Raw genomic sequence first — 23,310 nt, 5'->3', positions numbered from 1 at the left:
CTAAGCCACGCTTCATTCTAGAGACCGGATGGCGGGGTGAGTCAGTAGGGTTAACAGCAACCTAAGGGTCTGTGGTTGCATGTTCGCCTCAGAAAGCGTCGTCCGTTTCTGCGCGCACGTTGCAGCCCAACCTCGCTGCGTGGCAAGCCGATCGGAGAGGCATCGGCCTCCGGCACCCGCACATTAACCTGCATCTCTCTAGATGCACACACCAGGCTATCCGAGGCAGCCAACCAGTCGCCGCTGTCACGTGTTATCGCCATCGTCTTGTTACCAGTTATCGTCACCGCATTCACAGCCACAAGCATGTATACGAATCCAATGCGTAAACACCAAAACAGGCGCCTACGCAGCGAGTCATGCAATGCAGTTATGCGAACCTGCAAAGTGGTCACTTCTGCTCATGTTTGCTAGTTCCATTCCTCGCTAGCTGGTTGAGCCTCATTTGCTCCCTATTCTCTTCTAAGGCGTGCCATGCTGCAAGTGACTGTGCGTCTGTTGAACCCATCCACATGTGTCTTATGAGGGAGAAACAGTGGCTGACTTCATTCCAGCCGTGGCTCTTGTGCCTCGAATGTGAAGAAAAGGAACAAAAAAGACGGTACTCCTGCATTATGCTGGACCCTCTCTCCCTACCGACTCAATAGTAGCGCCTGTGATGAGCCCTAGGCCAGCTCTGGGGGAAAATAGTGGCCGATCAATTTACTTGTAGTGAAGAACAGGACCAATTGTTCTGTGTCGGCGTGGGCGAATTGATTGGCCCTGGCGTAGGCGCTGAGAGTGGCCAAGGCCCTGTGCGAATAATGTTTTTTTTTGTTATGGCCTAGGGTCCTCGAGGCTGGGAGGAATCCGAGGCCTGTTGCCTGTGGTGTGTGCAACTCGAGACCCGATCACACTCATAATGATTGTACTCATCGTGACATCTAGCGGGCACCTATGCAGGAACAAAACACCGAACCTTGGTGTGGTGAGGCTGCCGTGTTCGTTGTGGCCAGTCTGTGAACAGGGTTGCATACCCCAGGTGGAAGCTTGGTGTCTCCAACCCGCGAACAGACCATCACATGTGTGATTTTGCGTGTATTGATTTGTACGTGTGCGTGGTCTACCTTGGCATCTTTTTTACAAAGGCCTAGGCGCTGTATTTGTCTCACATCGCTACCGTGGATCATGTTCATGTATGTACACACAGCAGACGCGTTCCAAACGGCGATGAAGTACGAAGCCTCCGGGCGAGAGGCACAGGAGAAAAATGAATGAGTCTTTGAAACACGCATATATATCCGACACAAAATTGCTAGGCGCCGCGTGCCATTGTGGACTGTTCTTCACCACGTAAAAAAGATTGCTGTGGCTGCAAATCCAGCCTCGACCGACGCCTTGACTCCCTGAATAGATTGGTTCTGCCCCGCCAAAGCCATCTTTGTGTATATTGGCGCCCTAAAAGTAGCTTCCCCACGTAAGCTCTCTTGCGCACATCAGACAAAAAGAGTGTCACCTAAGAAGAAAAGTGAATCATTAGACTGACCTAAAGCTTCTTTAGATGGAGAATCATACACAGCACAGAGAAGCTCCCGAAGGCGCCTCTAGTACATTAAACGTCTGGAATAAGCTAGCTCCAGAATGAAGCACACATCTCCATATATCACGATATATTTGCAACAGATGGAGTAACTGTTTTTCTTGCATCTAATGCCCCGAGTCTACCAGGCAGTTCCGGTTATAACACCGCGATTGTCGGGGCGGTTAGACCTTGAATGAAAACATCTCTGAGAGCCTTGTCAATGTCGTGTTACGGGGGAGGCAAGGCGGTCAACCACAAACGTGTGCACCCGGACTCTGAGTGAAGCCTTGCTTGCTATACTTGACATTGGAGTGTCTCACACTAGGTCTGGAATACTACATGTTGTTTCGGTGGGTGTAGAGCCGAGGCATGGGGGACGATGACGTCTTGTTTTCAAGTATATTCAAAGTTGGGAGAGGGGGTTCTACTGTTACAGTAAGACCCTATGGAAGATGCCTAGTGGTTGGAAGATTGTAAATAACGTCTTGGTAACTTGAAAGCGTTTTTGTCGTATTCACTTTCGCACATGAACATTGACTTCTAGACAAGTCATTGTAGACATGTCCATGTTGCGTCACTCAGTAGTTGCATGATACCCCGAGTGTCTTGACTACCCAAGACTGTGTAGGCTGTGTATGACTTTGAGTGAATATTCAGGTAGTTGTGTAGATTATTAAGTTGAGGAAATCAAGTTACACAATCACAAGACTAATGTACTGAAAACTCTACTACAGTCAGGCTGGTACGATGTTGACTTTTGTGTGGTTGTGTTTTTCTTTCACTTCCTTCCAAGGCCAAGCTCCCTCGAAATTGCCCCTTATGCCATTATTAATTAAGCTTTTAATCTGGCAGTTCGTACCCATTCGTTTAATAGGCATTGGCATGTTCCTATTGTGGAAATATGGATATGGTGCCTTGCAGCTTAGATCAACTATGACCGTTTCAGCCCCCAATGTAGTGGAAGAACTCACCAATCTGCGTCTTTGCTTTTTATCGGAATATAAATGTTCTCAAAGCTTAATTCTCGCTGATCACACTAGCGCCGGGGCTTGGAAGATGCCAACTGCAACCTCTGCATTGTGTTTCCTTGTCGTGCCATCATATCATTACATCTGTAGCAAAAACAGCGCCGTCTTTATGAAAGCCACCAGTGCGACATACACGGACAGCCGGAAACCTCCAAAGAACCTTCTCTTGGGCCAATCACTCTTTGCATTTTTGCAAAGCAAGGGGAGAGGGACGAGAGGCCTGGCTGGACGTCAGAACATGGCTGTAGACGCCCGAAATAGGAGGCGCATTGTCTAAGCTCCGGACTAATGATACGGAGTGAGACCCCCAACCTGAAAGTAATTCCTGGCAAGCTCCAGTGGCGCTGAATCACTCTTGACCAAGTCTATTAGCTGATGATGGCGTTATAGGAGGCTTGTCTGGAGCACAGGTTGTGGTCGTGTTCGTGTTACACAGACGTTGACACAGCCACCGAGAGACAGGTAGCCTCCTATTTTCCATAACACATTGATATTGCATAGTATTCATGCTAGGAATAAACATCTTGATGTATATGTGGCATATTCTGTGAGTACATCGTAGTTTATACCCTTCACCATGGGTGGCCATGACTGCTGAATATGTCTTGTTGAGTCAGCATTGGGCGTACAAGTGCCGACGAACATTCTTTGAGGAACTCTGTGGTTACTCAATCATTTGAATGTATTGGTGTAGAGAAGCCCCAAGAGCTACATCTATTGCATGTGTGCAGCTATTAATTTACCACCTGTGGCATATGGCGGTAAGTGGATATGCAGCTTTCTTAACTAGGAGTCTATGATGTAAGTCCTGATTTCTACGACGAGTTGCTTGGATGCAAACAGACTAACAACGATTCTACTTCAGGCCATGAATCAGCCCGTGGGACTATGAGTACGAGTGAGAATGATAGACCGTATAGATATCGACCCGCACCAGACATGTGAGGAGAATAGTCCGAGAATCTTTCCGCCAGACGCATGAACATGAAGTAGAAGGCTGGGTCTATCAGACCCACTAGTGATAGTCAGCCCTTTCATTGAACTCGATGTGCAGAACCAAGAGAAATAAACCTTCAAGGACTAGCTCGCTGCTTGCATGATGCAACGAAGAAAGTCGGATCCTTCCTCATGCCAGCATGCAAACCTGCAATTTGTCACTTCACCGAATACTAATAGTTATTCTGTCCCGTTTTATAGCACTGAAAAAGTCGGAACTGTCTCGAGATGAACAGAGTCCTCTGTGAAGTGTAACTGGCTTGGTGCAGATTGTTGCTGTATATATTCCAGAATCCCATCAGCCAAATCCACGCATCCGCGGGTGTTTTACGCCAGATATATCTTAAAAATCGGTAATGACGTAATCTCCCGACCAAGCTTCTGACCGCCACACATTTTGGCATTTTCCGAGCCCTTCATCGGCGTCCAGCATCCAGGATCCAACGCACTCACGGTCTAATAGTAGGGGTGGCTCGCAGTCAGCTTCTGTCATCTGACTACCTTACAACTAGCAAAACTCGGCCGTGACAGTAGCTTGTAAGCCAGCGGAGCGGCTTTATTTTGGCCAAATTAATACTTCGATCCGGGTAGAAATGCTGATATTATGCACACTAGAGAGGGGCATTGCTTGTGGCGGTGAGGCCACGAAATTTCTTTGGTTGATGGTCAATAGGACTTGGTGACTTTACGAAAGCTTCCCAAGGATGCACAGAATCCTATATATGTAGATGAAAAAATCTTCATGTGGTATTTGGCTCCCCCCTCGCAGATTACCTATTGGAAGGAGGTCTGTGAATATGATTCAATTCCAATCGGTGTATCAGCACTGCGGTCGTAGGCAAGAGCGAGCTGGCAGACTACGGCCATTCTCCGTTTGACATCCGAGCAGGACCAGGACCCTGCTAGGCCTCCTCGTCATGTAGAGTCCAGGGGCAAAGAGAGTTGCATTGCGACAAGGAGTCGGATCCGACACACTGGCACAAGCGAATAAGCGGGTCAGTAGATCACGTGATTGGGACCAGGACATCGCTGGACGGGACGTGCACAACGGACCAGATTCTCGGTGAGCAGCGGGGATTTCACTGGGCGTTACTAGAAGCACGCCTTTGCCTGTGTTGTTTGGAGACTGAGAAGAATACGACAGCGTGGATGTAGAGACGAGCTGGCGTTGCAGAAAAGGGTGCTGGACTGGCTGTGCATTTTGGTTTTTGTTTTTCTTTTCGTGAGGCAGATGCCCCCCCCCCCCCCCCCCCGCGGGACGACGAAGAGAGCCAAGGTGGTGGTGGACAGAGACAAAAGAGAAAAGAAGCTTTGCGATCGAGGCCTGGCCAGAATATCCTTGCCGACGAGGGAGTCCAGAGGGGCAGAGAACATGCAGGGCTTTTATCTAGAACGGCCGAGAGACCATAGGGCGCATAACTGCCGGCGGAGCGATGGTGGCTTGGTGGCCATGTGGTGAAGGCGGCATGAAGGCGAGCGTAATCGACACGCCCAAGGACACATATGCTTACAGACCAAGCCACCCGGCTGCGGGAGAAGAGGAGAGAAGGGACAGGGGCGGAGAGGGGCGTGAGGTGTTTTGGGGGCCTAAAGATCTGGGGCGGGCGGTGGTTTTGTACTTGCTTACAGGGGCGGCGGCCCTGAACAGGCCAGAGCCGTGTGTTTTGGCGGATCAAGAAGAAGCAGAGCACGAGGTCGGCGAGGACTGGCATAGAGGTAGGCCCAGAAGCAGAAAACGGCTCGACAGGCAGCAGTGGCCCAGTCCCGCCTGGCTCACCGCCCACGCCCCTCCCCGCGGCAGCCGACCAGCCATTGCCCGGCCCATCCTCGTGAACGGAGTGACGTTGAAATTGAGCTCCACACGTGATTCTCGAGGTGCGTTTCCAGTGACCTTGACAGGCACAAATCCAGATTCTCGGCGAGCTGCCGGGCTGTGATTGGCCAGAAAAGCCCACTGGGCCCACCCTGGCGGGCAGGTCTGGCCAATCAGATTACATGATTTCACCGAGTATACAGGGGTTGTTGGCAGGAAGGGGCGCCATCAAAGTGCAAAATCCAATATGGATGGCCGTGGAACTCGCTGTTGTTGACGGCCAGCGAATAACAGGCACAAAAGAAGGTGAAGCCAAAGGAGTTGGGCGGTGGGAGAGGGCCGGCAGAGGAGGAGCTGGCCGGCTGGCCACGGGCGAGGATAAAAGGAGGAAGAACACTGAGGGACTCTTGGGCTTGATCTCTTTTCCTTACTGTTCAGCATCAACAACCACACTGCACACCCCTCTCGCCAGCTCCCACTGCCCCATCGTCACTGAGAAAAGAAGCCCGTGCCACTCTACACTCGTGCAATATCAACAAGTCAGCTGTGTCTAGCTTCCCGCTGCTATTGCCCGCCGCTCCTTCTCTGCCGAGAACCTTGTCTTGTCTCCTCTCCCTCGAGTCACGCCCTCCCCCCGGAAACACAGCTTGTGACCTGGTCCGCCCACGGCTCCCCATCACTGTACATCATACGCCTCGCTGAGTTGTCTGTCTACGGATTCACGCCCCTCTGGGAACGTATCCCTCACCACACACATCTCGCCTAGTACAGCAGCAAGCAGTCTCCGCGCTGTACACGCCCCCTCCTCCTGCACTCACCCGGCCCCTCGTCTCCTCCCGTGTCTGGCTCTCCCAGATACGCACCCCCCGTTCCACCATTCTGGGCAGCAGGGACTCAATCAAGACCCCCTTGCCTCTTAATCAGATAGAATCAAGCCCGCCAAAAAGAGAAAGTCGTAGGCCAAGCACACGCCCCCCTCACCCCCCTCCTCCTCAAAAGTATAAGATAAAGATGTCCTACAACGCTGGTTATCACACCAGAGACGCTTCGTTCTCCAGCTCTGGAGACGAGTACTTTGACTACTCGCAGTGGGAATTCGACCAGAACCACCTCGTGTCCTCCTCCCCCGGTTTCCCCGTTGACGCCATGAGCAGCGGCCACAGCAGCAGCGGGCCCTCCTCGCCGCCGTCGCCGCGCACGCCCTCGCTCCGGAGCAGCAGCGGCAGCAGCAGCGGCTCGTCCTCGCCCAGATACAGCTACGGCTCCGACTACGACTACGCCCGCTCGGCCAGCGATGTGGCCGGGTCGCCCGAGTCGTGGGACCTGAGCAGCGGCGCATCCCCTGGTTTCTTGTCGCCTGCGTCCGGGTCGTCGCCTGCGTCGTCCGCGCCCTCATCCGCTGGCGGCACCAAGAAGCCCCGGGCCCGCCGTGTCGAGGACCGCGTCAAGACGGCCAAGGTCCGTGACGACAAGGCTTGTCTGCGCTGCCACATGCGCAAGGTTCCTGTAAGTTTCCTTTTTCGACCAGATACATTGCCACTTACAACCACCAACCACCACGCCCCTCCATTCGTCCCCCCTCCCATCTGTCACTTTTAATTACTTTTTTTTTTCCCCTGCCCTTTCCTCGTCGGCTGCACGGGGGTGGCTCTTGTCTCTCCGGGAAAGCCCCACTTTTGTGTACTCGATGGTTCCAAACAATGGACCCACTTTTCTCTGTAACAAAGAAAAGAGTGGGGGCTCTTGTTTCCTTTGTCTGGGGGTGTAAGAAAGCTTCGGCCAACCAGCGCGCCGTTGATCGGAAAAAAGCAGTCAGAAAGGGAGCGAGAGAGAGGGGAAAAAGACGAGACCATCTCCTCCTATAAAAGCCCGTAAAAAGACCAGCCAGGAACTAACCTCTACCCCCCTCCCTTCTATAGTGCGAGGTTGGCACATGCACTCAGTGCGCCAAGTTCGCCCCTACCATGGCCCAGGAGGCGTGCATTCACGAAGGCCGTCTGCATGCGATTGGTCTTGTGTTTCCGTACTTTGCAGGTGAGTTGTCTCTGCCTTATGCGTGTGTGTTTCTTGCCGTGTACCTGTTGTTGGTTGTGGTCTGTGTGGCTTGCGGCCTAGGATTTACATGCTCCCCCACCTCCTCCTCCTCCTCCTCGATCTTCTCTTGTTTCCTCGCTGCAAGTGCGGTATTGTGCTTATGTCATGCTGCTATCCGCCCGTTCAGGGCCCTATCTCACACTCAAGGCTTCCATCTGTTTCTCCACACCTCCTTGTCCTCCTCCTCCGTTCACTCCCTCCCCCTTCTTGTACTAGTACATGCCGGCTGCAAGCCTGGTATTCAAGTGTAAAGTGTAGACTTCCACACAGCACAGCACTTTTTGATCTTCGCCCGCCACCCATAGCTCTTTTGTTCTCTCTCTCTCGCTGCTGACTTGGCGGCTTGCCGTTTAAATCGATCAATTCTTGCTTCTCCTCTTTCCCCTCCTCGCTTTCGTCCTCTTAGTCTTCTCTCTCTTCCCTTTCCTTTCTTGTCTCAGACTCGCGACTAACCATGGCTGGGAGGGGGCGTGAGCCTATTTCTCCCTTGTTTGGCCCCCGTCTAGACGTCCCTTCTACCCGCGAGAACCGCCAAGCCCAGCAGCACGCTGTGGTGGCTCAAATCGGCCTCGAGACCGGCTCCACTCTCAACATCAACGCTATCCAGTACTACCACCCCGATGGCACAGTGACTCTTGGCCTGAACCCGTCTGCGTCTCCTTCCTGGGACCAGCTGGCTCTATGGGCCGGCGATTCGCTGGTTCGTGAGGCCCCGGGCACCTTCAAGGCTTCTCTGTACCGCTTTCTGATGGAGTATGTCATGAGCGGCCCGCAGGCGCCCAAGGTAAGCCCTTCCCTCCTTGCAAAGATCTGCCTTGTGTCCCCATGCTAACAAGGCCCGTACCTTGCCCGCGCAACAGCACGAGTTTGCCACCAAGGTCTTCCAGATGCTCTGCATGTTCCGCATCTGGAGCACGCCTCGCTTCCTCCACGGCGATGGCCTCGGCCACCCGGAACTCGACAGCCAGATCCGCCGCATTGCGCGCAAGGCGCTGCCGATTCTAGAGCGCGATGTCATTGCTGTACTGGATGAATCGCTCGGTTGGGTCAAAGCTAAGAGCTTCAAGGCCACTGACGAGAAGCCCATCCTGTTTGTCTGCATGTGGTTGCTGATCCTGGCATACCGCCAGATCAACCAGGCCATGATGTCGGGCGCGGCCGCGGCAGCCAAGGATTACGAGCAGATGCGCTATGTAGCATACCGCTTGTATCTGGCACTGATTGTCTTTTACACTGGCCACTTTTACCAGCCTGCATCGCTGAGTCCGAGTCTGGCCGAGTGCCGCTTAAACGTTGGCCGCTCGCATATGGATGCCCTCACCCATCTGTTTGCTGATGTGATGGAGCAACGCCTCGCTTTTGGTACGTCCCTTTTCCTCTATGTACTCAGTGTACTTTTCTCGTCCATTTTGAGACCAACACCAGGCTATCTTGCCTGTCGCCGGCCTCAAAAGCTAGACACACATGTATACACACAGCCAGACAGACAGAAAACATGCATGCTGACGTCATTTCTCGCTTTGCCTGTGCAGTCTCTTCTCCCGAGCTCGAAGTGTCTGACGACGCCTTTGACAAATACCTCTTCCACATGCTGGTTGATCACGAGCAAGCCAAGCTCTGTGTTTCTCGCAAGCGCCGCTCGCGCAAGAAGCACGCCATGCCCGTCGTGCCTTTACATGTTCCCACCGCTTATGACATGGACGTCGATCCAACAGCCCTACATCAATACGCAGACATGGGTGTCGATGGCACTCAGCTCTACTATGTCCAATGAGCAAAGTCCTGTTGAGAAAGCGTATGTGATATAAAATGGGGGCACAGTCTGACCCCCGCTGAGCTTTTGCTCTGTTGTTCTCTTGTCTTTTTCTTTTCTTTTCTCGCCTTCTCTTTTCTTTTCCTTTGTCAGTCCCTTGTTGCTTTGCTGGACGGGTTTATGATCTTGATGACGTTTTGACGAATACCTACTATGCGCATGTTTGCTGTTGTTATAGCTGTTACCAAAAACCTGGCGTGGCCTTTTTGCTTTTATCTTATTTGATGTTAATATATCCTTTACTTCAAACATCCACCAGAGTATCTCTCAGAGAACCGTAAACTGTGTCTCGATTTCCTGAAATCCCTGAGCATGTGCCTCCTGGCGCGTATTGTCAATCATTTCACGGATTTCGTCATAGTCCAGGCCGTGCGATTCCGCGTTTTCTACCGTGATTTCCACTTTGAACCCATCGCTAGGTGAAGATTCGTTTTTGAGCTTGGCTTGGAACCTGCGAATGAAAGCATGTTAGGAAGTAAAATAAAAGGAGAGAATGGGTCTTTGGCACTCACGATACTGAAGCAGAGAGTCTGGATATCTCCTCGGCTGTCTCTGGACGCTTAGGCACAATATTTACCATGATTCTAGCCATGGTGCCAATGTAGACATGCCAAAACGCGGCGTTGGGATCAGCACGGTTCAGGATTTTCTTCAGGCTGACTAAAATTTCCTCATCGGCCGGGCTCAGTTGGCCGTCCCAGCGAGCTACCAGAGTTACAGCCAAGGCAGCCCGCCCGACATGAGAAAGACCCGGTAGGTCAATGGACTCGGAGGTTGCGTGGTGCAAAGCCAAGGTAGAGTTTCCCTCCTCTTCACCGCCAAGATTGTCCCAGAGGTGACTAATCATGTTGTTATGAAGGCCCAATCCAAAAACAGTGTTAGAGAGGTCAATGCTAGGGTTGGACGGAAGGGCTGACCGCAGGATCTTGGATATGGCATTGGCAAAGTCTGAGTACTCTTGGTCCGTCTGATTCTCATAAAAACGCGAGTTCAGGTACATGAGCGATTTGGCCGGGTCTGATTCCCGGATATCCTGGGGCAACTTCATCATCAGTGAGCCCTCGCGGTTCGAACCCGCACAAAAGGTCACCGTACGAATGTTTCCAACTGCGGCGATAACAGCTTCAACCACCGTGACAATGGCAGGGAACTGCTTCCGGCGGCGCTTGGAGACATTGAAGATCTTGCCCTTGTAGCTAGTATTGAGATCCAGCATACGCTGCGTCTGTTTGAATACATCACCACTAACAGTATAGTTACCGATGCTGGGTACCGGGTAAGGCGAGATTTCATCGGTGTGCATCAACATGCTTCCATATCCCCGGAAGCCTCCGCCACACATGTAAAGGTCAATACCCTTCCCATCGCGTGTTTCCTGTAGAACAGAAAACTGGCGGCATAACTCGCTGAAAGCAAGCGCCATGCCACTCTGGAGAGTTTGAATTTCAGTAGTGCGCATCTCGGCGTCGTTGCTCTCAAGAATATTGCGTAGTCTAGCCGCTCCGAACGGAAGGCTCTTGCCTGTCTGAGCTGCCGTGATTTCGTATCCCGGCTTGCTAGTATCGATCCAGCTCATCTGAACAGAGCCGCCGCCTAGGTCAAAGAATAGACCGCCATTGTCAATCTTGTGGAAAGCACTGCGCGAGCCCATTGCCGCGCCAAACAGCGTCTCGACTTGGGGTTCCAGTACATAGACGGTCGTCCCGATGGCGCCGATCATTGAAGCAGCATTTCCGGCCTTGCGCATTGCCTCAGTAGCCATGATGGTAAAGTTGGCTGCCGGGACATTGTAAAGCTCTTGGGCAATTTTCTGGAGTCTGTGAACAACCTCGGACACTGCCGTGATTGTCTCTTGAGAAAAGGTGGGCGGGTTTGTCTTGGAGGAGTTCAAATCATCATAGAGCGAGATGGAGGCTCGTTCTTTGTAGACAGTCTTGAGCAGCCTTGTTGTCGGAAGCGACAGATCCGAGATGGAGAAACGTATACCGTTGCTGCAGGTGGGGTTGTACATGTCAATGGTTATGACAGAACTCATGTATTGTTACTCTACGGCAGTGGTTTATTTACCTTCCCATGTCCACTATCGCAAAAACCTGGCCATCGCGGCCAGATGGATTCCATGACGGCAACTTTTCCTTGAAGTTTTCAAGCGTGACGAGCTCGAGTGACATTTTACTGGACAGAATCTGGCGATTGATTGATTAAATTCTCTAACAGGCAGAATCTAGCGTGACGTGATGGTGGTGATGACGTTGGAGTTTCAAGAAAAAAAGTATTTGGTGATATCTTGCGGCACCTGGACGTTCCCAAGCTAAAAGAAGCAGCTTCCAGATCAAGTCTCACAACTACCGCGCAAAAGAGGCACCTGTCTCGAGTGGTGCGGTGGCATGATCGTGCTAGCTGTGCCTTCCTCATTGGATCTTGCTTCTCCTCATTTGAATGCTTTGGACCAATGGAAACCCGGCATTTGGGCCCTAGTCCAGCCGAGCCCGGGCCACCGAAGTGGAGCCCTCGCTCCAGATGGTCATAGAGAAGTTGCTCGAGGTCAGGGCAAGCACAGCATTTCAGAAACAGCAGGCGCCCCGGGCAACTGCAGTCAGTTCGAGAATTGAGCCCACGGTCTGCAAGCAGGAACGGAAGTGCCTGTGGCGGCATTGAGGCTGAAGGCTGATTCCCCATATTGGCTGAGGGGAAGTCAACCCTCATTTTGAGCCTAACCCGAACAGAGCCTGCTGCCAAACGACAAGGCCGCTGATTGGCTAATGCCGAGTTTTCCCCTCCAGACAGGTGACACCAGGAGGACCCGAAGAAAAAAGAAGAGAAAAAAAGGAAATACAGGCCGACAGGGATGTTGCCCCTCTTTTTCCTCCGACGCGTGTAAGTGGTCGTGCAGCTGCCCAAACAAAACAAATAAACATCCGCTTTCATCTGATAGTAAACAAAGATGAAACATGGCATCCGTTCCTTGAGCTCCTGCTCCTGGGGCTCTTGCTCCTTGTGGCGTCCTAATCGGGAAAGTCAACAACAACAAATAAACCCCAAATAAAAACTAACAACAACAGCCCGCCGTGCCGAGATCCACTTTGCGGCGTATCAATCACTTCTTATTCCAACAGCCCGCGCCTTGGCCATAGGCTGGCCGGTGCTCTTGTGTGGAAAAACTCGCTGATGGAGGGCATCGCCAGCATCTCGCTCTCGCGCCGGCTTCAGGCTTCATCCCCCGGATATGGAGGTAATGCAAAGATGCTGCAGCAGTCTGTGTTCCCCCTGGTCCCTTGTTCTCGCAAGCCTGTGGGCTGTTCAGGTTGGACAGGTAGGCAAGTAGCTGCGAATACGCCCTTGATTCGGGTGGCTGTCGTCCTAATGCCTCGCCACCGCGCTATTGGCAAGGGCTTGTCGGTCGATTTGCACCAGTTTCACGTCTCGGGCTAGTGCTAGGCTCAGGCCAGCATCTGCCTCTAGAGACTGTCGATGAATGTGCTGTTTGTATGTGGCAGAAGGCCTCCCGTACAAAGACGCAGGCTAACGAGAGGAAGAGTCCTCCTTTCCGTGACCCCTGCGTCACACCATCTGTGGCTTGCTTCTGGGCTGCTGTGCAGTCTTTTTCTCCGTGTGTCTAGAAATCCGCGCAGAGAAGCTAAAACAAGAATGAGCTGTAAAGACAAATGAACCCCTACACGGCCGTAGTCCTGGCGAGAGAGAGTAGATCCAACCAGAGACTTTCTGTTCTTTCCTTTGCCTCCCACTTCGCGACAGACCACCGCCTCTTAGGGTTGCTGCGTCCATGTTGCAAAAAATCTCATCATCACCATCTCGAGTGATTGGATAGCAGGACGGTAGTTGACGCGGGTCGGACCCTCGCCCTGGTCAGCTTTCTCAATCTCCATCGTGCGTATGTGCGTGTGTTCAAGTGCAGCCGATTGTAACCCAGCATAGACTGATTGGTGGGACAAGAACCACGGCAGTTCCAAGACACTTGCGGCTAGGACTCCGCCGTCGGTTCGATACGCACTTGTGCTAGTAGTGGTAGCCAGGATTGTGATGTCAGGCCAGAGACAAGGAACCATCTGGCCCGAAACTTGGGTCTGGGAGTTTTTTCCTTTTTTTCTGGGAAAGCCCATGGTGATGGCCTTGCCTTTTTCACCGTCTTTTGTGCTGGGAACTTTAGATGGCCTGTATCCAGGCTCAGGCTAGTTAAGCATAGAGCTGGCTGGTTGACTTGGCGGGGAAGGTAGCCTGGTACTACACACTTGTATAGTCTAGACCGCCCCGTTGATAACTTCTTTTTAAGATAGCCACAGCCGCATATACATGGGCGGGTACTTGGGATGCAGTGTGTCGCTGGGGAAGCTGCATATGGTGCGTATGGCCTTGGGCTGATGGGAACTCTGCAGCCAGAGAAACACAGGCTTTAGTTAAGCTGCCCCCAGTTTGTTGTGCTGGCATGCTTGCATGGCAACACTTGGTATATACTACGTGTGTGTTTCGGATTATACTCGCCATGTCTAGTCTAGCCACGATAAACTGGGAATGAAATACGCACTGCAGTCATAGTGTAGAGCGTGGCGGGTAAGACGTGAGGTGAGATTGTGGTCGGCTTGGTGAAACAACCGACATGGTGGGCCAGCGGGAAGAGAGGCGGTTAGCCCAGCGGCCACAAGTAGCGGCAAGAATGCGGCCACAATCAACGCATCGAGTGTAAGACTGAGCGGGCATGTTTTGCTGGGCATGTGTACATGGGTACAAGCAAGTGCACATGCACCATTTTTGCCTTGGGATCGGGCAGACGTGTAGCACGGCCAAATCGCGAGGAGGGAGCTATGTGTGCGATGCTAGTGTGTGTACAGTGTGCACACGGTGGACCGAGGACGGTAGCTCGGATGTAGAAGCGGTCGTTTTTTCAGTAGTTGCCGGCTTCCTGGAGCTTTGATCTGGGCAGTTGCCTCGTCGTGCTATGCGGGCGATTAGACTTCTCTGGAAATTGCAAAGACAAGAAAAAGAGAGGCCAAAACCGGTTCGTTGTAAGATTACTACGGGTTTGTTGTATGCATGTAAAGACAAATGTAACATGGCCAAAGTACAGCAACCAACGAGACGTATTGCATGCAGGCGAGGCTATATCCAAGGCCTTTATGGCGGGTATTCCCCCGGCACAAATGGAGAACTGGGCCCGGGACGACCCACCAGCCCCGATCGATCGAGGAAGGGGCCACAAGTGAGGGCAAAGCAAGAGAAAGAACCTCCGTTTGCGCTTTCCAGTTGCCAGGCCAAGCAGCGCGGCCGCCAGATTTGCATCTGCTGGTCTCTGCACTGTCCCTTCCTAATTACACGCAGCTGATTAAGTGAGTCTGTGAGTCGGCGCTGCAAAATCAAAGGCAGGCGCGGCCCACCTTTTCCCATGGAACCCTTGTCGCCTGCCCTTGTACCCTTGTACCCTGTGGCCTTTAGCGCACCTGCCCATCCTGTGCTCCTTCCCTCGACCACACCGTCCCGCGGATCGCCTTTTTTCTTTTTCGTTCCCCCTCTTTGACGGCCTGCATTTTTCTTCCTTTCTTTGTTCCTCGTCCCTCCACGACCGCATCGCTGCTCCGTTTTCTTCGTGCATCGCCGCCCTTTGCATTATCGCTGTTTGTCGTTTTTTCTCCTGTTTCCTTTCGTCTGACGATTGGATTAGTCGCTCCTTTTTATCGGCCTCTTTTTCTTTTTTGTCGCCAGCGCGCCTTGTTTTGCTTCCGCTTCCCTTTCACGCGTCAGCAAAAAAAGAAAAAGCCCGCTGGATTTGTTTATTCTTTGTTGACTTGCCGCCCTTCATTCACGCGCTGCTGCATTTCGTTCTGCTGTGGCGAAAGCTCGCAAGAAACCGCCCAAAAGCGCCCAATCCAAAGTCCTGTCGTTTCCACGCGCCCAGAAACATACATACTTACGCTTCTATGCTTTCTGCTGCTCTTCTATTAATCCCTTTCTCATGACTGTCTCGCATCCTTAATACTATACAATCCGGTCCTTGCATCTCTTAATTCTCCCATTTTTCCGCCCTCTCTCAGAAACTTGGTCCACCGTCGAAGCACGCTTCCACAATTCCGAACCCACAATCCCCGCTGCATTGGCTCGCTTCGCCGACCCTCGCTCCATCTCTCCTCTTTATATTGTCGGCTTTTTTCTTCTTTTTCTCTCCATACCAACGGCCGCCAGCCTCTTTAATTCTCGTACTGTCAACAATCTGCCATTGCCTGGCCTCAGTCACCCCAGCCAACGGCCCTGGAAGCCCACCTGCTATCGCACACAGCCCGTCTGTTTTCTTGGATGCGTCAAGGCGTGATCGCATAAACAAACTTGTCCACTCGTTTTCTCGCGCCTCAGCAATCCGTTTTCTTTGGGGTTTTTTTTGTAAGGCTCTCTCTCCCTCATTCCAATACAAGACTTGCGCATGAAGCAAGACTTCTAACCTCGATTTGTTGTCGACCACTAGGAATTCTGGCAATCTGCCTGTGGCGTTCTGGCGAACATCCAGCCTTCTTCACATTTTCCCCCTTCTTTTTTTCAAGTTCCTTTTTGTACCGTTGCGTTCGGCTCTCTTCTCGTCGGCGCAAGGGTTACGGCATTCCAAAACTTGCCCCTTTCATTCCCATTGTTTACATCAACAACAGGCTGTGGGAACCCTCAAAAACAACATCAGCCTCCGGACTACATCTAGAGCGCTCTTGGTTCTCTGTTTCCTCAGCGCAAGCCTTGCTTACCATTGCAAACTTGACTCTGACATCTTACGCAAAAACATACACCACTACCATCTCCATCCACATCACCCACCATAGACACACCTCTCATTCGCCATGATGCAAAACTTCCCCGGCGCGGCTACTCTTCCCAGAGGCTTCCGCTTCCACGACCCGGATTGCGCGACCATGAACCCTTCTACCCCGGAACCCGATACCAAACACGAAGACGAAGAATATGCGGCGCCTCGTGCGCCTTCTCCCCAGCGCCAGCGGTTTAGACTCAGAAAGCGCAACCTGACGCTTCTTTCAGCTCCCACTAAACAGTTCCTAGCCTCTGTTGAAGCGGCAGACGTTCCCATCCCCAGTATCGAAGAACCAGAGCCGTACGACATGTTGTCTTCTACTCAGACTCAATACCCAATCATCAACAGCCTGGCTAATCTCCACGATAACTCTCACTCTCTGTCCGTCCCCCAGACTCGCGGCCGCTTGTACACCCCCCACACACCGATGCCGGGACACGCGCCGTCGCTCTCTCCGCGTCGCTACCCAGATTGGTCGTTCGACTCCGCCGCTGAACGTGATTCGTCGCCGGAATGCGAGTCAAGCCGCCCTTCTACGGCGGAATCAACATTGTCGAGTTCTTCCCCGATGAGTAGTGCCTCGGTTGTTTCCGACGATATTACTTTTACTGAGTTCGATGCCAAATCGCCGAGAAATATCCTGGATGAAGCAATTGGGTTTCCCAGCGCACCTTCTGCCGTGCAATATGAGTCTGATACCTACATGGATGATACAAATGTAAAGTCCAAGACGCGTAAAGCCCCCTGGACAAAGGCCATGAACGATCATCTCTGGTCTACTTACATGACCTATCTGCAGGACCCTAAGGTCACCCCCTTTGACACTGGCAAAAATGGTATCCCTCCTCAGGGAGTGTGTATGCGTGTCTCGCGTGCTGCGAAGAGAAGTTGGAAAGGTGTTCGCGCATCTAGTGTGTGCAACAAGGGACGCGCTACTACCCCGACTGCCTTTGTACAATGGCCTCATACTTGCGCCGCAACCCGCCAACAGCTGCGCGATCTTTGCCGCGCGAGAAGTGGATCTTCCTTGCTACGCTCGCATCCGACTTTGCTTTCTGACACTCGCAGTGGCAGATTGTCAAGACAATACCGGAGAACAACGCCTGCCGGCTCCGTATTCTCGGCTCGTGACATGCAGGTGTCCCTTACAGTAAGCACCTCGGAATCCATGCAACCACATGGTCCTCTGGCTCAATTGGCCATGTCTGGAACTGGCTCTGCTGAGTTGGAGGGGTTTCCCCCTATGTCAACTGAGGAACCTTCTCCCATCCTCAACTTCTTTGGAACTGCTCCTCGCCGCTTGATGGATGCCGCTCCTATTTCTCGAGTCAGTTCTGCATCTGCACAATCCATTTTTGGTGAGCCCATCTCGATTAGTGCTCCCATTTCCCGCCAAAACAGCAGCGGTCGCAAAACCCTACAGTCACCAGCCCGTTTGACCAGGAGTCGATCCAACACACAACACCAAAGACGCCGTAGTCGACAGATTTCTCAGGCGCCTCGTCGGATTAAAAGACCTAGCTTGGGTGGGGATCTTTGGAATGAGCCTGCCAAGGCTGGCACTGACACGGGTAGAAGACGTGCGCGCTCGACTTCGGAGTATCTTGCGAGGGATCTGGCTGTCCACCGGCCTTCTATCGAGGAGCTGCTCAAAGACGCTCCTCCTATGCCTGCCTTGCCCGCCGTTCATCGTCATGCGACCAAAGAAGTTGGTCTTCAGGCTCCTCCCATGCTAGGCTCTAGCGCTCGGCTTGGGTCACCATTCGCCGGTGATTTTAATCCCAACTTCACTTTCCCTGCACGGTTGTCACAGCCTGATTTCGGCATCAACGCCGAAGAGGTCCGCCGCCCATTCGCTACTGTTCAGGAAGCGTCCGGACGAACCTATGATGGGTCTCGCGTTGAAAAAGTAGACCTAGGATTCAAGTTGGCGTACATTGACCATCGACTACGCGAAATCCACCAACACCGCAACATCTAGACGCGCCGCTTGATTTCGAGAATGACCTCACGACTTTGAACTATCTCTCCCTCCTTTTACATTACGTTCTCTTTGTCTTGAAGCGCTTATGAACATTGCTTTTCTGCTCCACGGCCTTGAAATCCTCCAACCTCTATCCCCCACCACTTGGGTGCATTCTCACCCTTTACGCTCTTTTATTCCTCTGCAAGTTCCTTTGCTCGCCCAAAAAAATTCCTGGGTATTACACTCGTTTGACATTTCAACCTATTTTTCTTCACGATACTACGCTCGCTCGCTATACTATTTCTACATTCTTTTCTTCTTTCACCAATTTCTCTGCGGTTATCATTTTGGCCCTGGATTCACGTCATTGGGTCTTAACACAAAGGCTTTAGACTGCTATTGCTTTCTCTTTTTTCCTTTTTCTTCTTCTTTTCCACTATATTTTCGGGTCTTGGATTTTAACCTTGTTACCCTTTTACCAACACTTTCGTTCACTTTTCCTTTTCTTTTACGACGATTATGACGGGCTTAGAGGTCAGGAAACTACTACGAAAAGATACGCCCAGACATGATGTTCTTTGGCACAACCTTTTTTCTTGTTAATATCACAAACCCACCCACGTTTGAATTCACTCCCTCGCAATCTTTCTTTTCTTTGTGTTTTCTTTTCCTTACTTTTTCGTCATTTGCACTGGCTGTACATGACGGTCAGTGTTTTGATTTTCAGACTGGAATTACTCCATTTCACCATCAATGATGTTTTTTTTTTTTCTTGAATGTTGACAACTTTGAATGAAGCTTGCGATTGTCAAATGACCACGGCACGCGATAAGATTTATACATGCAAATTACGCATCCATATTTGTAGCAAAGCTTAGAGTCAAATGAATGTGCATGTACTGTACTTGGGATATCAGACACGATCCTGGGGGAAAAAATTATAGGCTTCATTGAGGGGACTTGCATAATCCTACAACTGCTCCGTGTTACACAAGGTGAACATGTTCGTCACACAGACTGAACGACTAAGAATCAGCCAACACAGATGAAAGAGACAACACGTCGCTACAAGCACAGTCAAGGCCACGATAACAAGAGAATGGAAACAGACGGAACATGAAAAATAATCTGAAATCAAGTCATAACGAGTTTGAGATATTAACAATAGATGTAGATAATCTTGCGTCGCGTCGGATCTTTAACGACGAAAACGGCAGCCAGCCAGAGGAGTATGTTGGAGCGGGGGATATAAAAATGGGCACTGGGCTGAGGATGTGAGAGCGGTTTGGAAGGGGGTGTGATGTAATGTTGTACAGATAGATAAGCCTAGAGACGATGAGACAGAGAGATAGTAGAGAAGCAGAAAAGAAAGACCTAGAAGCGAGTGAAAGTGTAGATGAAAAAAAAAAAAAGTAGTTGAGTAAAAATATAGACAGAGAAGCGAAGACGTGGATTAAACGAGTGTGGCGTAAAGAGTGATGTGGCAGAAAGAAAGGAAGTATATTGCGAGAAGCAGAGACAGACACACAGAAGAGACTGCAGCGAGTAGAGCCAACCCGTCGGTTCTTACGCCGCGGCAACGCGCAGCCCGTGCCCGTGTCCATGATGCGCCGCAGCGCCAGACGCCACCGGCCCCGAAGAAGACGTGGCAGCGTACTGCGCAATGTGCAGAGAGATGGCGACCTCATCCAGCAGCGCGTCGACGGCGCTGACATCCAACGTGCTGCTGTTCGCCGAGTCAGACGGCTCGGGCGACGACAAGCCGTGGCCAAGTTGGTGGTGGTGCGGGTGGTGGTGCAGCTTCGCCGCGGCCGATGCAAAGGCCGTCGCCGTGACGCTGGCCGTCGCGTGGCTGAAGCTCTTGCTGTGGCTCAGCAGCTTGGCATTGCTGGGGATTGTGCGCACGGGTGCGGGCGCAGGGCCGGGGGCGCCGGCAGCCGACTGCTTGCGCGCCGGCGGCAGCGGCTTGCTGGTGTAGGCGGCGGAGCGCGCGTGGGCAGGCGCGTGGGCGCTGGTCGGCGTGCGCGCCTTGATGCTTGTGGGCGTCTGGCTGGGCGGCGGGAGCAGCGCGGACAGCGAGCGGATCTCGGCGTCGATGTCGACGTGCGGCATGGCCAGGTGGTACGCGGACACGGGCGCGGGGGCGGGCGACGTCGGCGGGTCGGGCAGCTTGCGGTCGAGGTAGTCCTCAATGCGCGCGGGGGTGGTTGCTGCGCGGCGCGGCTGCTGGGGGAGCTTGTGTGGTGGGATGGGCTGCGGGTGCTGTTTCTGTTTCTGCTTCTGGGGTGAGGCCTGTTGCGGCGGCGGCGGCGGCGGCTGCGCGGGCATGGGCTTCTTGCCCTGTGCTTTGCGCATGGCGGGCGCCGGGCTGTCGGGCGACGGGAACGCAGCGAACATGGCTGACGCGGCGTAGCCGAGCGTGGGCGACGCGTAGGTGGGCGACTCGGGGAGCGCGCGCTGCAGGCGCGTCGAAGCCTGGAAGGACGCGTTGTGGCGCGCGAGCTTGGCGGTCTGGTCGCGGATCTGCTGCTTCAGCGAGCCGGACACGGTGGAGGGCGGCGATGCGGTCAGGGCGCCGCCGGCGATGGAGGTGTTGAGGGTGAGTTTGCCCGGGCTGGTAGTTAGGCCCGAGGCCGTGGCGATGGACTCGGCGATGGGCGCGGCGGGCCGGAGGTACGGCGTCGGCGAGGTCGACGGGGTTTCAACCTCGGGCACAGGCGCGGAGAAGTCGGTCATGTGGCGCTTGGGCATGCGCGCAGCGGGCAATGCCGCGCGGCTAGAGGATGCGGACGACGCGGGGACGGCCGCGGAGGCGGAGTATGATTTGGAGTGTGTGCCGCGCGACGCGAGGCGTGAGCGCGGAACGCTGGGTGAGGTGGTAGAGGGCAGAGGAGAGTAGGACTTGGTGGGGAGCGGCGGCAGCGGACCCAGTTTGTCGGGCGAGCTGCGGGATTCGGGGATGTCGGCGAGACTCAGCTTCGATATGTGCGGCTGTGTGCGGCTGCGCGAGCGCGAGTGTGAGCGGTCACGGATGCTTGACGGCGGGGCCACGGTGTAGTCGCCGTCCTGGTCGTCGTCGGCGACGCGGTGGTTGTGGCGGGTCTGGCCGGCCTGTTGCTGTTGCACCTGGTGAATCGCGGCCAGCGCCTGGTGTTCCCGCTGGCGGTCCAGCTGGACTTGCAGCTGGACTTGCAGCTCGGCCTGGCGACGCTGCTGGCGCATGGCGCGGCTCTTCTTGCGGATCAGGCCGACGCGGCTCTCCACATCGTCGTCGCCGCCGTACGGGCAGCTGCCCTGGCCGGCCGTGGAGCGGTGGGTGTGAAAGGCGCACTGGCGGAAGGCGAAGCGGCGCTGGTCGTTGCGCAGCGTGTTGCTCGGGATGCGCAGCTGGGGGTTCTTCATGGCCAGGTCCAGGCCAGACTCGTCCATCTTGCGCATGTGCATCTCGTAGTCGGCTAGAAACTCGGGGTGCCGCGCTAGAAGTTCCTGGAGCTCGTCGGCGTCCTTGGCCGCAGTCGATGTCTGTCGGGCCCGGGAGGCCGGGTCTGTCGATGCTGCAGTGTCGCGCTCGGCGATTGCGGCACGGTCTTCGGCCGACGCCAGGGCAAAGGCCACCATGGCCACGGCCCAGCGGCGCACGCGGAGAGAAGCAAACGGGTCGCATTGTGTGTAGAGGAAGCTGATGAAGCGCGGCGTGACGTCCCAGTCTCGGCAGAGGTACAAGTCCTGGATGGCGTCGAGGGCCAGGTCCTGCAGCGGCAGCAGCTCCAAGACAGCGGCAAACAGATGAAGCCGCACAAGCGTCCAGTGCAGCCGCGTCGAGGCGGCGGCGCTGTCGACGGTGCGGCCTGGCTCGGGCTCGACGTGCTCGAGCGCGCGGTGCAGGTGCTTGGGGAAGCCGACGGGGTTGTGCAACCACACGGCAAACAGCTCAAACATGGAGCTGGACTCGGTCGGCAGCGAGAGCTGGTTGGTGCCGCGGGCGAGGTGGTCGCCAAAAAAGGGCGAGCAGGCGCAGAGAAGCGCGCGGCTGACAATAAACTCTTGTTTCTCGGGGCCGACAAAGACGCGGACGTTCTCGCTAATGCGCTTCGCCGCGGCGGTGGGCGTCGTGGCCGCTGCCGAGGATGATCCGCCGGCCGACGCATCTGAAGACTTTTTGCGGTGGTGGCTGTGGCTGCCCACTTTCTGGGGCGGCGTCATGGTCGGCATCGCGGGCCGGCGCAGGGTTTTCGGCACCGAGGCCGATGTGGAGGCGGTGTGGATGTGCGATACATTGGGGCCGGATTTGCTGCCGAGCGACTTGCTCCGGCGGCGGTGGGTCGTCACAAGTACTGGAGTGTTGGGGTTGCGGGCCAAAGGCGACCTTATGGACGGCGATTTCGCAGGGAAGATGTCGTAGAGGTGAGTAGTAGGCGTTTGGCTAGACTGGGTTCTAGACGGTGTTAGTGGCTGTATGCAAGTAAAGGGGTGTTTCCGATCAACGTATGCTCATATCGAGTCATGGTCTCTACATCCTCGACATCGTCTCCTCGGGCATGACCTACCCAATCGAAGCCTTGCGGCCCATATCTCTAGACATTATGAATGCTGTTCCCGCTGCATGAGCAGGGGAATATCGAGGCGAAAAGCAGCGGACCGATGTGCAGGCAGTATTCGATACTGGCTGGCTCTATATATATCAATGCAGTATACCAGCCGACTCAGAAGCAAAACTCTGTTCGGAATTTGCAGCAGCTGGGCGCAACAAGAGAAAAGTCGCAGACAGAAAAAAGCGACTGAATGCCAAAAAGAACTCGGAGCCGGTCCTGGTGGTGAAGGTTGTGGCAAAAGGTCACGTGCTCGATGGTATATTCGCAGTAGAAGACAGCACTGAAGCAACTCTCGATATTGGTGATATGCAGTCGAAGACACACAAGAAATGAAAAATGAAGCAAAAAAAATGAAAAGAAAAGAAGAAAAAAAAAGCTTGCTATGGGAGAGCCGGACTCGCGCGACAAGAAAAAGGAAAGAAGAAGAAGAGAAAAAGCAGAGTCCCTCCGTTCCGGCGAGGGTGGCGTTGGGCGAGGAGGCGGAGGCAAGACTGCAAGAGGGCGCAAGCAAGCAGCAGGAAAGGAAGAGAAGAAGAGAAAAAGAGCAGACGGAAGAAAAAATAAAGCGGCCAGGCAGAGATTCAGTGATATTAAGTACAGCCTACCATGCCATGAAACAAGAGCACACAACTCGGGAAGAACGAGGAC

The 23,310-nt window shown here is 53.6% G+C and overlaps 4 protein-coding genes across 4 annotated transcripts; 2 read left to right on the top strand and 2 right to left on the bottom strand.

The window, feature by feature from the left end:
* Window positions 1-6,409: 6,409 nt before the first annotated feature.
* On the top strand, window positions 6,410-9,266 carry BROUX77_006738 (uncharacterized protein; the record flags this gene model as incomplete). The annotated part of the gene is made up of 5 exons (XM_073751756.1): window positions 6,410-6,904; window positions 7,318-7,432; window positions 7,999-8,276; window positions 8,353-8,854; window positions 9,025-9,266. 5 exons carry the CDS (start codon window positions 6,410-6,412, stop codon window positions 9,264-9,266), a joined length of 1,632 nt encoding a protein of 543 aa, XP_073602885.1.
* Window positions 9,267-9,572: 306 nt separating this feature from the next.
* BROUX77_006737 (uncharacterized protein) lies at window positions 9,573-11,476 on the bottom strand (the record flags this gene model as incomplete). Its single annotated transcript, XM_073751755.1, has 3 exons — window positions 9,573-9,756; window positions 9,818-11,296; window positions 11,373-11,476. 3 exons carry the CDS (start codon window positions 11,474-11,476, stop codon window positions 9,573-9,575), a joined length of 1,767 nt encoding a protein of 588 aa, XP_073602884.1.
* Window positions 11,477-16,135: 4,659 nt separating this feature from the next.
* Window positions 16,136-18,085, top strand: BROUX77_006736 (uncharacterized protein; the record flags this gene model as incomplete). Its single annotated transcript, XM_073751754.1, has 1 exon — window positions 16,136-18,085. The coding sequence occupies one exon, from the start codon at window positions 16,136-16,138 to the stop codon at window positions 18,083-18,085; it is 1,950 nt and encodes a 649-aa protein (XP_073602883.1).
* A 1,551-nt stretch (window positions 18,086-19,636) lies between these two features.
* BROUX77_006735 (uncharacterized protein) lies at window positions 19,637-22,652 on the bottom strand (the record flags this gene model as incomplete). The annotated part of the gene is made up of 2 exons (XM_073751752.1): window positions 19,637-22,505; window positions 22,618-22,652. 2 exons carry the CDS (start codon window positions 22,650-22,652, stop codon window positions 19,637-19,639), a joined length of 2,904 nt encoding a protein of 967 aa, XP_073602882.1.
* Window positions 22,653-23,310: the final 658 nt, after the last annotated feature.

This window comes from Berkeleyomyces rouxiae, assembly GCF_048999995.1.
Source record: "Berkeleyomyces rouxiae strain 22BRR77 chromosome Unknown BrBRR77_ptg000009l, whole genome shotgun sequence".
In the NCBI taxonomy this organism is placed as follows: Eukaryota; Fungi; Ascomycota; class Sordariomycetes; order Microascales; family Ceratocystidaceae; genus Berkeleyomyces; species Berkeleyomyces rouxiae.
Note: the sequence above shows the minus strand (reverse complement) of the source record. Positions and strands in the feature narration are given on the sequence as shown.